This window comes from Hippopotamus amphibius, chromosome 13 (assembly GCF_030028045.1).
Source record: "Hippopotamus amphibius kiboko isolate mHipAmp2 chromosome 13, mHipAmp2.hap2, whole genome shotgun sequence".
Classification (NCBI taxonomy): Eukaryota; Metazoa; Chordata; class Mammalia; order Artiodactyla; family Hippopotamidae; genus Hippopotamus; species Hippopotamus amphibius.
Window position 1 is genome coordinate 11,333,796 of NC_080198.1, and position 16,994 is coordinate 11,350,789.

The 16,994-nt window shown below is 40.4% G+C and overlaps 1 protein-coding gene across 13 annotated transcripts in view; it reads left to right on the forward strand.

Annotated features, from left to right (window-relative positions):
* Positions 1 to 16,994, forward strand: part of SUMF1 (sulfatase modifying factor 1) — a 115,142-nt gene that overhangs the window by 10,478 nt on the left and 87,670 nt on the right. For all 13 annotated transcript variants that reach the window (XR_009048694.1, XR_009048695.1, XR_009048699.1 and 10 more), the window contains exons 2-3: positions 1,974 to 2,147; positions 5,355 to 5,429. Coding sequence is in view for 6 of the 13 variants with exons in the window: in XM_057704849.1 (XP_057560832.1) it covers positions 1,974 to 2,147; positions 5,355 to 5,429 (249 nt within the window). In the remaining 7 variants the exon portion in view is untranslated. The remainder of the gene's footprint in view (positions 1 to 1,973; positions 2,148 to 5,354; positions 5,430 to 16,994) is intronic.

The window sequence follows — 16,994 nt, forward strand, 5'->3', positions numbered from 1 at the left end:
GTAATAACCTTCCCCTCGGACAACCACTGCATGAGTTTCTTGAATATGTTCCAAGGGCTGTGTTCTGTAAATGTAAGCAGATAAAAAAAGATGTGAATCTGTGTTCACCCGCCCCCCTCCTTTTCACACAAATGATAACACACCATGCTTTCTAGGGTCCACCTTGCTTTGTTCAAATATCTCTTTTATCTTGGTGAGATCTCTCCATATCAGTACATTAAAAATGTCCTCTTTTTTTTTCCCTATTGTTTTCCTTTCTTCTTATGGCTAAATTTTCCACTTGATGGGTGGCCCACAATTTAATCAGTCATTCCAATAGTGAAGAATATTTAGGTTGTTTCCAGTCTTTTTCTGTTCCAAGCAGAGCTTCAATAAGTTGTGTTGGATACAGAAGACAGATAGTTCAGAAGGTTCAGTAGGAGTTTCAGTATTTGTTGTATGAATGGTCCAGTGGGAGGTTGGTGGCTTAGAGAGGAGCCGGGAGAAATGTGAAGGGATGAGACTGGAGGCAAGGAGGAGACAGTTGTGAGGCTGCTGCATTTATCAAGGAAAAGAAAAGGGGAGAGATTGGAGGGATATATATTTAGGAGACCCAGTAAAACTGGAGGAATGCTGTAATGTTGGGATTTCCCCAGTGATGCTGAGCATGGACCTGCTTTTTTTTTTTTTTTAAGAACTTTTATTGAGATTCAGTTAACAAACAGTAAACTGCATATGTTTAGAGTGTACAATTTGGTTTTTTTTTTTTCTTCTTAGTAATGTATATATGGCAATCCCAATCTCCCAGTTCATTCCCTCCCAGCCCTCCCCGCTTTCCCCACTTGGTGTCCATATGTTTGTTCACTACATCTGTGTCTCTGTCTCTGCCTTGCAAACCAGTTGATTTGTACCATTTTTCTATATTCCACATATGTGTTAATATACGATATTTGTTTTTCTCTTTCTGACTCACTTCACTCTGTATGACAGTCTCTAGGTCCATCCATGTCTCTACAAATGTCCCAGTTTCATTGCTTTTTATGGCTGAGTAACATTTCATTGTATATATGTACCACATCTTTTTTATCCATTCATCTGTTGATGGACATTTAGGTTGCTTCCATGTCCTGGCTATTGTAAATAGTGCTGCAGTGAGCATTGGGGTGCATGTGTCTTTTTGAATGATGGTGTTCTCTGGGTATATGCCCAGTAGTGGGATTGCTGAGTCATATAGTAACTCCATACAATAGGAACCTCCATACTGTTTCCATAGTGGCTTTATCAATTTACATTTTGGACCTGCATTTATTAACTGAAAATTTTCGGTTTGATCCTTAGATCTTATGTTTAGTGCTAGGAAAACGTGAACAAAGCAGCCTCAGTTGTTATCCTCTTGGAGTTTGGAATTTAGAATTTATGTGAAACAGTAGATAGGAACAAAGTAATTGCAGGTAGTGCTTTCATAAGGTACTAAACAAGGTCAAGACATGGTCCTTTAGTAAACTTTTTAGATTTTTCCATTTCAGTGATTTAAGTGTTTTCCATTATCATTGGGAACCTAGATTCACTCAGTGGGTTTTTAAATATATATGGCGTTTTTCAATTTGCTTTTAAAAATAATTCACAAAGAAATAAGACCATAGTAAAGGAAAAAAAATGCACAAATGTATAAAGAAGTGGAATATTCTCCCTACCTCCACACTCCAGCCATTAGCAGCTTGGTGACTGTTGCTCCAGACCTGTTTCTATGGCGTGAGCAGATGTGTATCATGTAGAGTTTTTTCCTAAAGAAATTACTATCCTAAAGAATTTTCACTTCTTTTTGTGGCTGGTCATTCACTGGCATCTGGCGTGATTTTACTCACTTCACGGTGGCTTTTGTGGCAGGCGCTGGCTCGCTGTTGGGTGCTTACCGTGTGCTGGCGCTCTACACTTGCCCCAGGTTCACTCTGGCTGTGATGGCCTGACTTCCCGTGTTTCCCCTTTTGCTGCAGATGGTCCCCATCCCTGCCGGAGTGTTTACCATGGGCACAGATGATCCTCAGATAAAGCAGGATGGGGAAGCACCTGCGAGGAGAGTTGCTATTGATGCCTTTTACATGGATGCCTATGAAGTCAGTAATGCTGAATTTGAGAAGTTTGTGAACTCAACTGGCTATTTGACGGAGGTAATGGGGTTGGGATGGGGAGGAAGAACTTCATCAGTTGACCACTTTTTACTCTGTGCCCAGCTCCCCTGCTAAGCACTTTATGTATATTTCATCTAATTTTTGTTTTCATAGCAACCCAGTGAGGCAGGTTATTTTTTAGGTGGCACCCTGGGGGTTAGCAAAGTGATTTGTCCTGAGTCCCACGGCTGGTGAGTGGTGGAGCTAGGATTCAAGCCCGGCCAGTGTGACCCCAGGATGTGTCTTCTTAATCATTATGCTCTAGTGTGTCAATGCTTTAATCCGTTGAAGAGCACCACTGTCCACTCACACTTTTTGAGATAACAGCATGTAAAGTGAGGCCACTTTTCCCTCTCAAAAAATTATGGTTTGGTCGTTTCAGAAGCATTGCTCAATTCGTAAGTGATAGATGCAGAAGTGCAGCTTTTCATTTTTGTGGTTTTATTCCAGTGGCTGACGACTTATAAGCTTTCCTTTGGCAGTTCCAGGCTTTATCCTGTGGTCACTGAATCACAGAGCAAGGTTTTGAAAGTGAATGTTTGTCCTAAACGGGAATAGGAAGCGAGAGCCTTTCTAGTTTATGAAAGTTTCTGTGAGTGTCTAAAATATCCTCGTTATATACGTTTCCCGTTTTTTCTTACCAAAGGACTCTACCCTTGCCTTTAGTTTGTGGAGTCCTTGTCCTTATTTTTGTTTTGTTTTTTTTTTCCAGACCAGAATATCTTTTTTTTTAATTAAAAAAATTTTTTTTCACAGTGAATGCTAAAAGCAAAACAATATCCAAATTTAGTTTTGCATTTCTTTGGAATTTCCTAAAGTATACAAGGTGGTTGTCTTTTTGTACTTATTTGTAGTAAGAAGTAGCTGTTCTTTCTGTTTCATGAGGATGCTCTCAGGTCAAGTTCCTCCATAGTCTGCTGCAGTTAGAGGACGGCTTCTAAGGCAGGAAGCTTCCCTTAGACTAGGGTTCTCCATGGAGATTAGATAGAATAAACAGAATTTAGGGCCTCTGGCAACATGGATGAGGAAATACTGCATCTGGATTTCTATTACCCGCTAACCAAAATTTAGCATCTCATTCAATTATGAAGCAGACTGTATACCACATTAGTGGCCACAGTGCCTGTGACTTTGTCACCAATAGAAATCACAGACATTTTGTATCACATTATCATTGTTGCAGAGATCTTAAAATATGGTTTGTATTCATCCCCACTTTAGAAATAATAATTATGAGACCTGCCACTAGATCTTATTTAATGTATTAAAAAAGAGCATATAGATATAGCTACATATATATACACACACATATGTATGTTACTATACCACAAATTTGCTTTACTAATATTTTGATATAACGAGTTTTCTTTGTAATTGTACTGATTTTATTTTATACACTTAAACATTTCATTCTGAGGAGAAGGTCCTTAAGCTTCACCATACTGCCAGAGGGGTCCAGGGCACAGAAAGGGTTAAAACCCCTGCTTTGGATAAAATACTTCCTATTATTATGGCATTTCACAGTTTTTTTCCATTTCTCCAACTTCATTTTACATCACACTTCCCTTGCCCACCATGTTCTAGCCCTGCTATTCTTGTTTATATTCCTGCAAATTGACACTCTTTCCCGTCTTGGGGGCACAGCCCATACTTTCCCCCTGCTTGGAATTTCCTGCACCCGTTGCCTGTCCTCCTTTTGCATGGCTGGCTGCTTCTCATTCTCGAGTCATCTCAACTTAAATAACGTTCTCCAGGAGGCTTCCTCTGCCCACTCTATCAAAAGGAGACTTTTTCTCTATACTCTCTGCCTTACAAGTTCAGGTAAAGTTGTAATTATTTTCTTCCTTTCTTTGTTTGACTTGACTTTTGTTTGTGCCCCCATATGTAAGTGCCCTAAGGACAGCGACCATGTCTCTGTAATATTGACCTTGTATCTCTGTCTTTTAGCCCAAAGCTGGGCATCTGATAGGTGTTTGATACATGTTGTAGAATGAGGGATGGTCTGGGTTCTCAGGCATGGTGATGCCACCAGGGAATATGAGAAGAAGAGCTGGGGTGAGGAAAAGGTGTTGTGCTCTAATCAGGAAAAGAAGTGTGAGGTGCTCATAAGGCCTGAAATACAGGGATCTAGTAGGCAGTTAATATCATCTAGAGAGGAGAGGAAAGGAGAGGACTGGAGGTGGAGATATGAGCATCATTGGAAATGCTGGCAGTGGTGGTTAAAATGATGGCATTGCAAGAGTTAATCCAGCAGCAGGTCTGTGTATCTCATAGTGTGATCTCTTAGACAACCAATATTAGAATCACCAGCTTAGCTGTTCACACAGGCAGGTTCCTTGGCCTCACCCCAGACCTCCAGAACAGAACCTCTGGGCTTGGGGAGCAGTGATGTGTAGCTATAACAAGTTGGCCAGGTAATCTCAACTGCACAAAGCCCGAGAGCCACTGGTGTGGAGTAAGAAGAGCAGAGAGCCATGGCAGAGTGCGGGGGAGCAACAGTGTTTTAGGGGCTGGAAGAAGAGCCCGTGTATTTCAGGAGGTGAGTAGGAAGAGTCCGAAGTGGAGGAAGAAAACTAGAAGAGTAGAGTCACAGAGACCAAGAATCTGTGTTGGGTGTTTGCAGATGGGGGTCATATGCAACAAAGAAAACCAGGTACATATGGACTTGAGACAGTAATGTTAAATAAAAATCATTAAAATGCAGATTTCCGTTTGGTGTTTGAATTGGCCATTTGAGATTTATAAGCACAGTGGACACCTTAGTGGAGCTAGAATGTGTCAGAATATCAGCAAATGGTGGTATTTACTTGTTTTAGTTAGATTCCAGGAGCAGAACAAAGGACAAAGGTTGATTACGTAATCTGACACGTAAAGAATCCTGTTATTTTCCAAAGTCATTTGTAATATGTGGGGAGATGTGTTTCCATCCGCAGAAACAATCACAGTCTCAGTAGCTAATCTCTTCCAGTCTGAGTTCTTATCAGCTAAATGAGCCTTAAATGAAAGTGGTCTTGTAAGTGACAGGAACTTGTTTTAATAGGAAACCAGATGCTTTTAAGTCATTTCTGAATCGTTTGGGAAGTCGTAAGACAAACTTAAGTTTACTTGGCCAAGAAGAACCACTTTAGTAGTGTACAAAGAAAATGGTACATATGAAACATGTTACTACAACCTTTTCTGGATTTTTATTTCCTTCCTCTCCTTTAGGCTGAGAAGTTTGGTGACTCCTTTGTCTTTGAAGGCATGTTGAGTGAGCAAGTGAAGTCTGATATCCAACAGGCAGTAAGTAATGTTTAAACAGGCTCTCATATTTCTCTGTTGCTCTTTGGAAAGGGCTTGGGTGAAGAATCCAAACCACAAGCCTCCCCCTGCCACCCCCCACCCTCCCAATGCCTGATCATTCTGCTGCTATAGATCGCCTATAGGACAGGCCTATGGACTAGGGCACCTTATCATGAGAAAAATGGCACAAACCCGGGGCAGTATCTGAAGTGTTGGGTCGGACTTGAACACCTGAGTATATAAGTGGAGCTCAGCTGGGCTTTAGACACTTCTGGGTTTCTTTTGCTCATTGCCATTTCTAGAATGGAAGGTTAAATGTGCGTGTTTGTTACTTCTCTTCTTAAATCTTGGTCTCATCAGGTGCTGGTATAGAGAGAGAGCTTCCTATTTAAACATTCTTGAATTCATGTGATCAGAGTAGTGTTTATGAAAGGGGCCCTTTGCTCTGGATGTGCACAGGAAATTGAACCCAGGACCTGGTCTTTACCATCCAGGGTGTACCTTCTCTCATAGAGGGGGTCCAGGGAAATCATGGCAACAGTGGACTTGGGCTCCGTAAGCACCTGTGTGGTGAGTGAAACTTGGGATTTCTGTTCCAGACATTTTAGTAGGTTTGTGTATGTCTGAGTATTTGTTTACTCACATGTCTCATGAGGAGGCAAAATATACAAGAAAACGAATGTGGGTAAGCTGGGAAGCTGCGGGTTCACAAAACAAAAAGGGCTGAGGACGCAGAAGAGGCAGGAGGTGGTGAGAGAGGAAAGGAAACGGGGTCAGCTGACCCGAGGAAGACTGATGAAGCCACAGACATGGAAGACAGGAATTCAACACTAATCTTCCTTTGTGATACAGGTTCCCTTTCAACTCCTGCCTGAATCTCGTCTTTATGTGTTGGCGTCACTATTTTCTCTAGTGTGCAGCTGTGCCAGAAAAATTAAACTTTCCTGGCTCGAGTTTGCCTTCTCTTCAAACTCATGTAGCAAAACTTGAGGGGGGAAGATGAGGTAAAACCAGACTTGCTCTCAAGTCATTTATAGGAGAATCAGGCCGCTTTTTATGTATGTATTTTAGAAGAATGTTTTAAAAACATGACTGAATTCCATCTGAATTTCAGATCTTTCTTCGCTTGCCCCAAGTTTATATTACAAGTCTATTATGTAATCTGATATTCCACCCCCAACCTGCCCCCCCCCCTTTTTTTAAAGGGCTTTGAGGTCAGATTGGCTTAGTGTGGATGAGCGGGCAGCTCAGGATGTGGTGCCTTGTTTCATGATAGGGAGTTCAGATGGGGGAGGGCCTTTGCGCTTATTTTTATAATTTGTGCTTTCACATACAAGGCCTCCTGTCGGTTTAGAACCTCTGAGCACATTAGGCGTAAAGGCAGAGGCAGATTATTGCTAGGCTCCCACGGTGCCCTGTTAAGTCCACAGTGAAGTGTGTGCGCTGGTAGCTAGGACGGGGATGAGCAGCTCTCACGGGGTGTGGGGTCGGCCACCCGCTTAAATGCTCGTAATGGAAAAGCAGACCTTTTAAGCATGTTTAGAAACGATGGGAACGAGTGACGTGAATCTGTCGGTGACCTGAGAGAGCTAAGTTTTTGTTTTTCACCCCGCTCTTAGGTCTTGGTATACCCTCACGCACCAGACCTGTTTTTAACCCAGTGTTTCCAAAAGTGTAGGACGGGAGATTGTCCACGAGGTGACTTTAAGTGAGCAGATGCGTTAAGGTGGTACACGGCCAAACATGAGGTCATCCTGAATCAGATAGTCTCAGGGCTCTTTCAAGACCTGATTAAGTTGAGCAGAAAGTCTCATTTGAGTGCTAGCCTGTCACATTCAGCAGCACTGTTAATCTCCTTTTAACACTGAAAATAGGCCTCAGAACCTTCCTCAGGCTTCAGTGGCTGGCTGGAATTTAATAATATGGTTTACTTTTGTGTACATTTTATTTATTTACTTAATCTTTATTGGAGTATAGTTGCTTTACAATGTTGTGTTAGTTTCTGCTATACAGGAAAGTGAATCAGCTAAACGTATACATATATCCTCTCTTTTGGATTTCCTTCCCATTTAGGTCACCACAGAGCATTGAGCAGAGTTCCCTGTGCCATACAGTAGGTCCTCATTAGTTATCTGTTTTATGCATAGTAGCATATATATGTCAATCCCAATCTCCCAGCTCATCCCACTCTCCCTTTCCCCGCTGGGTGTCCGTATGTTTCTTCTCTACATCTGTGTCTCTATTTCTGCTTTGCAAATAGGTTCACCTGTATGTACGTTTTAGATGTAATTATTTTATAAGATTGTTTACTTTCACATAGTTGTTTTAGATATTTACTATCATGTAATTATTTTAAATGTTTCATATAATTATTTAAAATAAATGTAATTATTTTAAATGTCATAAATGTTCTATTATGACAGGTAACACTAGTAGTATAACTTTTCCTCCAAAAAAAAAACCCTTTTTATCGTAAAAGAAAAACCAAATACAGAATATCACACAAAGCAAATGTGTAGCTTTACTGTGTTATTCTAAAACAAACACGATCGTAACCTTCCCTTAAGTCAGGAATTAGAATTTTGCTCTCTGCCCCGGCGACCACATCCATGAGCCTCAGCCTGATCACCACTTGCTCTATTCCTGAAGTAGTCACTGTCTTGCTTTTTATTTTTATTTTTTTATTTTTGGGCTGCTTTAGGTCTTTGTTGCTGTGCTTGGGCTTTCTCTAGTTGTGGCGAGCGGGAGCTACTCCTTGTTGCAATGTGGGGGCTTCTCATTGTGATGGCTTCTCTTGTTGCAGAGCACGGGCTCTAGGTGCATGGGCTCAGTAGTTGTGACTCGTGGGCTCTAGAGCACAGGCTCAGTAGCTGTGGCGCGTGGGCTTGGGTGCCCTGAGGCACGGGGGATCTTCCTGGCCCAGGGATCGTAGAGTCCCCTGCATTGGCAGGTGGATTCTTAACCACTGTGCCACCAGGCAAGTCCCTGTCTTGCTTTTTAAAGAAGATGCTTTCCTGCATTTCTTTATAGTGATATCTCCAGGTGTGCACCCAAAGACTACCAGTGTTTATGCTTGTCCATTTAAAGGAAGTTTCTGTCTTTTAAGACTCTTTTAATCTATGAGTTTCCCTTCCATTACCCTGCTCCTCCCCAGCCCCTGGCTCTTGCCTCCCCCATTTTTCCCTTAACATTTTATCTGTGGAAGAATCCAGGGTGTTTTAGCAGTAGGCTTTCCCACAGTCTGCATTTTGCTGCCTGCACTCTCACAGTGCAGGTCACCTGTCCTCTCTGTCCTGCAAGCTGGTAGCTGGATCCATAGGCCTGATGAGACTCAGATGTGGATCCTACAGCAAGACCTCAGATAGTGATGAGTTCTTTTACCGCAAGGCATCTAATGTCTGCTTCTCCCTCCTTTTGTGATGTTACCTGCTGTTAATTCTCAGTGCCTAGATCTGTTCGTTCATTGGGAGTCGGAAGATGTTGATAATCTAATAGTATTTTTTCATTTATTAATTGAGATACTTTTATAAAGAGATGTTTCCCTCATCTGCTATTTTCTTAACTGTTGGTACTGTTCATACAGGAAAGGTAGGGTAAATGCTTGATTCTTTACTAGCTTTTAAGATAATGAAGTAGTCCCCTGCTACTTTATAAAAATGACCAATTAGATTTCTTTTTTAAAAAATTAAACATTTAAAGAATATTGTACATTTACATGAAGTTGTAAGAAATAATACAGAGATCCTGTGCACCTTTCCCCGAGTTTCCTTCAGTGGTAACATCTTGTGTAACTACCCTACAGTTTCACAACCAGGAAATTGACAATTGACGCAGCCCACTTACCTTTGTCTGGTTTTACCAGTTTTATATCTATTCATTTGCATGTGTGTATTTAGTTCTATGCAATCTTACCACAAATGTAAACTTGTATAATCACCAGATTAAAAAAATATCTTCATGAACCTTTGGATTTAAAAATATTTTAGGAGTTATTCACTTGGGATCATGATACCTTTTGAATGTCATATTTTCCTATTTTGGGGTATTGAATGCCTCTTCACGTTCTTGTGAGTTCTTTTTTTCCTCTCTTTTTAAAGCAGCTTTATTGAGATATAATTTATTATTGCATAAAATTCACCATTTTAAGTGTAGAGTTTATTCAGCTTTTTTTGGTGTATTTATAGAGCTGTGCGGCCATCACCACCATCTCACTGTAGAACACATCTGTCAACCCAGAAGGAGCCACGCGCCCATTTGCAGTCCCTCCTCTTCCTCACCCCAAGCCTTAGGCAACTGTCCTGAGTCCTTTTGAAGTAACCCTGGTAGTCTTTCAGTGCTTCCTTGCTTTCTATAATGAACCCCAGCCTGGAATGAGCCATTGCTCTAAGAAACACTAGCACCTTGTAGTAGAAAATAGTATTTCCAGGATCCTGTCTAGGTTCTAGGTGTGCTCATTGCCTAAGGTTGGTCATTGTTTCTAGGCCTGTTCAGTGGGCAGAGCTACGGTAAAACACTCTGAGTTTGTACTGATGTTTCTAGGTTAGGGTTTTTCACTTAGCCTGTTTTTGTATTACATGTATCTCCTTCCTTCCATATCAAGAATCCTGGTCCTCAAGGACACAGGGGATGATAGAATCAGAATAGCCTATAATTACTCATTTATTTTATCCCGGCTTTTATACATAGCAGTCTCAAAATAACAAGACTAATGCTACCATCACCAATGTAATTACTGAGAACAGGTCAAAAAAAAACAAACAGCATTTGCATATGCTTTTCCTGTGTCTCTCCCAGTTTTAAAATTGCTGTACTATTTCTGTATTATCAGAGCATGTGTCTATTATATAGAGTACTTACTTCCACAAGTCACTATATGTTTAATGTTTTCTGTGTTCAATGTCTCTGTAGTCATTTGGATTGATGAAGCTTTTTCTCTACTAGATTCTTAAGGAAATGTTCTTGGGGACAGTATTCCCTAGTTTTTGCATGTTGATTAGAGTTTGTCAGTGTCCCTTATACTTTAAAGTCAGTTTTGCTGGATATGAAATATTTGGTTCACTTTTGTTTTTCTTGAGTATCGTATATGTTATTTTGTTTTCTTTTGAAATTGGTATTGCTGTTGAAAGTCTCATGATAATCAACTTTTCTTTCCCTTGAAAGTTACTTGTTGTTTCTGCCTAGATACCCAAGAATTTTTTTTTTTTTCTTTAGTATCTAGTGATTTTACAAGAATATATCTTGGTGTTTCTTATGGGTTAGTATTCTCCGGTATGGGGTGTGTTCTTTCAATATGTAGCTTCAAAAAAATTTTTTTTTCTAATTTCAGGAAATTTTTCTTATAGTTTTTGCTATATTTTTTCCTGTGCGCTTACTTTTGTTTTCTTTAGGACCTCAATATATCTGTTTGTAGGATTCATTTTCAGTGTTTATTACTTTCTTTTAAATCATTTCTATCTCTTCTTTTAAATTAAAAATTTTTCTTCCCTTTCATCTTCTTTGTCTCTTAAGTATTCTTGTGTTCAGTTCTGAAATGACCTTTTCTTTTGTTTTAGTTGTTTCTTGACTTCTCTGCCTCATTTGAGTTTGCTGATTCTGTTTTATTTTATTCTCTGATGCCGTTGACCTCATTTTGAAATGGCCTGTTGCAGGCTTGTTTTGAGCATGACTTAACTTTTAGAAGGAGGTGTGGTCCAGGGTAGCTTCTGTAACTTCACAGAGCTCTTTCTTCAGTTGTACGCATGTAGGCTTCAACAGTAAGGCCTCCTGGGACTTCCCTGGCGGTCCAGTGCTTAAGACTCGGTGCTTCCACTGCAGGGGGCGCGGGTTTGATCTCTGGTCTGGGAACTGAGATCCCACATGCTGCACGGGATCCTGAACACACAACACAACACAACACAACACAACAAAGCAAGTGGCCTCCTGCCTCCTCACATGGCCTGCAGCGCTTCCCCTCCACTGCTTCTCCTTTTCTCTCTTGTCCCTCATTCTCTGGAGTTTGATTTCATTCTCTGAGGTTTCTCTGCTCTGTTCTGGAAGGGAACCCTGGGAGGTCAGTGTAAAGAATTCATGGGGCAAGACTGTTCGAGGGCCTTCACACTCTCTCACTGCGGGCCCCTGACACGCACCCACCACCAAAGTGGGCAGAATTCCGTCGCGTTTTCAGTGCTTTCTCACACTGTAACTCTCTGTTTTCCAGTGATACCCATTGGCTACTTTGGGATTGTCCTCGTCAGGGCTCTGATGACTTGTTGCTTTCTCCCGCCCAGCCATAGACACCATGCAGACTGTATGGCTAGTGACAGTTTTTCCTCACCTACTTGTATTCTGGCTTTGGGGAAGGTGCCTTGTCACATAGATGGGCTGTGCATGTTGTTCTTGGGTTTTTGGTGTTGTTACTAGTGGTTATTTAGTCGCTCTGTCTGGTTTTATATGTAGATTTGGAGAGATTCAAAAACTCTGCTGATGCTGCTGTCCTCTTGGGTTTGTTTGTTTTTTAATTTATGAAGTTCTGAGGCAAAACATTGATCTGGCACTCTGGGTTTACTTGTAAAGATAAACTGTGAATTTTATGGTTAAAAATAGAGTACGTGTGCATGCCAAAATTTTCTTATTTGTGATTATTATTTGCATGCTGCATTTGAAACAGGGTCTTAAAAGCTATAGATATCAAATCCTAGAAGGGATTAAGGTTGTTGTGGTATTGTTTTCGTTTGTTTGGGGATATTTTACCCCGGATAACTTATTGTTGGAAAGGATGATATTTAAAGTGTTTAATTTCTAAAAAGTATGTTTCATTTTTTACTTATGTCATTAATGTATCTCTTAAATCTGACAGAAGAATGGCCATGGGGTGGGAGAAAACAGTTCCTCTTGGTGGGAGCCTGAGAAACAATAATCATCTATTGGTTTGTGCTTTGGTACTTTCAAAATTGTTAACAGTTTAAGGAAACAAATTCCTGAATAAGTGTCCTTGATAAAGGAGGATGGGAGGCTATTTTGAGACGTTCTTTTCAACTGAAAGCCAATTTCAGCGAGGATTCAGAATTACCAAGGCTGCTGCTGCTTTTTTCAAGTGACAAAACCAACACTGCTTCTGCCTAAAGGATGTCCTTTGTAAATGTTTTTGTTATTAATTGTATTAAAATATCTTTATTTTGCTTCATTACTGAAAGCTATATTCACCAAGTAGAAATTTTGTGTTGGCAGCTTTTTCCTCTCAGTACACCGTAGGGGCCTTCTGGCTTTTGTTGTTGCCATTCAGAAGTCGGCCGTCAGGAGCATCTGTTGCTGTTCCTTAGTAGGTGACTGGGCTCTGCCTGCTTTTAAAATTATCTCATGTCTTTGTTTTCCTACAGTTTTACTATGGTATGTCGAGGTGTTGATTTCTTTCATTTCTCCTGCTTGAGTTTTATTGGGTTTCCTAAATCTCTGAAGACTGGTGTTTTTTAAACAAGTCTGGATTCTTCTTCTTCTTCTTATTTTTTATTTTTTTATTTTTTTTTATCTTCTAAGCTGCACCACGCAGCATGCAGGATCTTAGTTCCCTGACCAGGGATCGAACCCATGCCTCCTGCAGTGGAACCGCGGAGTCCTAACCACTGGACCAACACGAGAGTCCCTGGATTATTCTTTTTTTTTTAAGCTCTTTATTGGAATATAATTGCTTTACACTCTTGTACCAGTTTATGAGGTACACCAAAGTGAATCAGCTGTATATATACATATATCCCCATAGCCCCTCCGTCCCGTGACTCCCTCCTACCCTCCCTGTCCTGGCCCTCTAAGGCATCACCCTTCATTGAGTTGCTCTCCCTTTGTTATACAGCAACTTCCCACTAGCTATCTGTTTTACAATTGGTAGTGTATCTATGTCTATGCTACTCTCTCACTTCATCCCAGATTCCCCTTCACCACCCCCCTGCCCCCAACACCATGTCCTCCAGTCCATTCTCTGCATCTACATCCTTATTGTTGCCCTGTCACTGGGTTCATCAGTACCATTTTTTGGATTCCGTATATATGAGTTAGCATACAGTATTTGTTTTTCTCTTTCTGGCTTACTTTGCTCTGGATGACAGACTGTAGGTCTATCCACCTCATGACATATAGCTACATTTCATTCCTTTTTATGGCTGAGTAATATTCCATTGTATATATGTGCCACATCTTCTTTATCCATTCATCTGTTGATGGGCATTTAGGTTGCTTCCATGCCCAGGCTACGGTGAATAGTGCTGCAGTAAACATTATGGTACATGTTTCTTTTTGGATTCTGGTTTTCTCTGGGTATATGCCCAGTAGTGGGATTACTGGATCATATGGTAGTTCTAGTTTTAGTTTTTTAAGGAACCTCCAAACTGTTTTCCATAGTGGCTGTACCAACTTACATTCCCACCAACAGTGCAGGAGAGTTCCCTTTCTCCACACCCTCTCCAGAATTTATTGTTTCTAGATTTTTTGTATCAGGGTGATGGTAGCCTCATAGAATGAGTTTGGGAATGCTCCTCCTTCTGCTATATTTTGGAAGAGTTTGAGAAGGATAGGTGTTAACTCTTCTCGAAATGTTTGATAGAATTTGCCTATGAATCCGTCTGGCCCTGGGCTTTTGTTTGTTGGGAGATTTTTAATGACAGTCGCAATTTCCATGCTTGTGATTGGTCTGTTCATGGTTTCTATTTCTTCCTGGTTCAGTCTTGAAAGATTGTATTTTTCTAAGAATTTATCCATTTCTTCCAGGTTATCCAGTTTATTGGCATATAGTTGCTTGTAGTAGTCTCTCATGATCTTTTGTATTTCTGCCGTGTGTGCTGTTACTTCTCCTTTTTCATTTCTAATTCTGTTGATTTGCGTCTTCTCCCTTTTTTTCCTGATGAGTCTGGCTAATGGTTTATCAATTTTGTTAATCTTCTCAAAGAACCAGCTTTTAGTTTCACTGATCTTTGCTATTGTTTCCTTCCTTACTTTTTCATTTATTTCTGCTCTGATCTTTATGATTTCTTTCCTTCTGCTCACTTTGGGGGTTTTTTGGTTCTTTCTCTAATTGTTTTAGATGTAAGGTTAGGTTGTTTATTTGATATTTTTCTTGTTTCTTGAGGTAGAACTGTATTGCTATAAAATTCCTTCTTAGAACAACTTTTGCTGCATCCCATAGGTTTTGTGTTGTTGTGTTTTCATTGTCATTTGTTTCTAGATATTTGCTGATTTCCTCTTTGATTTCTTCAGTGATTTCTTGGTTGTTTAATAATGTATTGTTTAGCCTTCATGTGTTTGTATTTTTTGCAGTTTTTTTCCTGTAATTTATATCTAGTCTCATGGTGTTGTGGTCTGAGAACATGCTTGATATGATTTCAGTCTTCTTGAATTTGCTGAGGTTTGATTTGTGACCCAAGATGTGATCTATCCTGGAGAATGTTCCGTGTGCACTTGAGAAGAAAGTGCATTCTATAGTTTTTGGATGGAATGTCCTGTAAATATCAATTAAGTCGAGATGGTCTAATGTGTCATTTAAAGCTTAAGTGTCCTTATTTATTTTCTGTTTGGGTGATCTGTCCATTGATGTAAGTGGGGTGTTCAAGTCTCCTAGTAGTATTGTGTTACTGTCGATGTCCCCTTTTATGGCTGTTAGCATTTGCCTTATGTATTGAGGTGCTCCTATGTTGGGGGCATAGATATTTACAATTGTGATATGTTCTTCTTGGATGGATCCCTTGATCATTACGTAGTGTCCTTCCTTGTCTCTTGTAATAGTCTTTAAAGTCTAATTTGTCTGATACGAATATTGCTACGCCAGCTTTCTTTTGACTTCCATTTGCATGGAATACCTTTTTCCATCCCCTTACTTTCAGTCTACATGTGTCCCTTGGTCTGAAGTGGGTTTCTTGTAGGCAGCATATAGAAGGGTCTTGTTTTTGTATCCATTCAGCCAGTCTGTGTCTTTTGGTTGGAGCATTTAATCCATTTACATTTAAGGTGATTATTGACATGTGTGTTCCTATTACCATTTTCTGAATTGTTTTGGGTTTGTTTTTGTAGGTCTTTTCCTTCTCTTGTGTTTCCTACTTAGAGAAGTTCCTTTAGCACTTGTTGTAAGGCTGGTTTGGTGGTGCTGAATTCTCTTAACTTTTGCTTGTCTGGAAAGCTTTTGATTTCTCCCTCAAATCTGAATGAGATTCTTGCTGGGTAGAGTATTCTTGTCTGTAGGTTTTTCTCTTTCAGGACTTTCAGTATATCCTGCCACTCCCTTCTGGCCTGCAGAGTTTCTGCAGAAAGATCAGCTGTTATCCTTATGGGTTTTCCCTTATATGTTATTTGTTGCTTTTCTCTTGCTGCTTTTAATATTTTTTCTTTGCGTTTAATTTTCGTTAGTTTGATTAATACGTGCCTCAGTGTATTTCTCCTTGGGTTTTTTCTGCATTGTCAGGTGGATTCTTAACCACTGCGCCACCTAGGAAGCCCTCCTTGGGTTTATTCTGTATGGGACTCTCTGTGCTTCTTGGACTTGATAAATTATTTCCTTTCCCATGTTGGGGAAGTTTTCCACTATAACCTCTTCAAATATTTTCTCATACCCTTTCTTTGTTTCTTATTCTTCTGGAATGCCTATGATTCAAATGTTGGTGCACTTAATGTTGTCACCAAGGTCTCTGAGACTGTCTTCCATTTTTTTTTATTCTTTTTTCTTCTTCCTGCTCTGTGGCAGTTATTTCCCCCATTCTATCTTCCAGCTCACCTGTTCTTCTGCCTCAGTTATTCTGCTGTTTATACCATCTAGAGTATTTTTAATTTCGGTTATTTTGTTGTCCATTACTGTTTGTTTGCTCTTTAGTTCTTCTGAGTCCTTATTAACTGTTTCTTGTATTTTCTGTATTTTGTTGTCGAGATTTTGTATCATTTTTACTATCATTACTCTGAATTCTTTTTCCGGCAATTTTCCTATTTCCTCTTCATTTATTTTATCTTGTTGGTTTTTTTCCTACTCCTTTGCCTGCATGGTGTTTCTTTGTTTTCTCATTTTATCTAATATACAGGATTTGCTGTCTCCTTTCCCTATGCTGCCTAGTAGTAATTCCTCTTGTTTCTGCCCTCTGCCCCCTGGGGTGGGGTTTGTCCAGTGTCTTGAGTAGGCTTCCTGGTAGGGAGGTCTGGTGCCTGCTTTCTGGTGTGGTTCTGTGTCTTTTCTCTCTGATGAGCAGGGCCTTGTCAGGTGTTGTGTTTTAGGGTATCTGTGAGGTTAATATGGCTTATGTAGTCTGTGTGCTGATGGGTGGGTTTGTGTTCCTGTCTTGTCTGTAGATTGGTCTGAGGTGTCCAGCACTGGCAGTTACAGACAGTCAAACAAAGCCTAGTCTTAGATTTTGATACAAGGCTCTGTGAGAATTCTCTGCAGTTTATCTTCCCTGTGTCTGAGGACTCCCTAGTAGTCTAGCATCCTGGATTCAGTGCTCCCTCCCCAGAGCCTCCTACTTGACTTCTGATTGAGTAGTCCAGACTTCAGAGGTTGCTTGTCCTGGCAATAAAGGGGTTTAAAAAAGACTGTCCAAGCCCCAGACTAATGGCAGAGTGTTG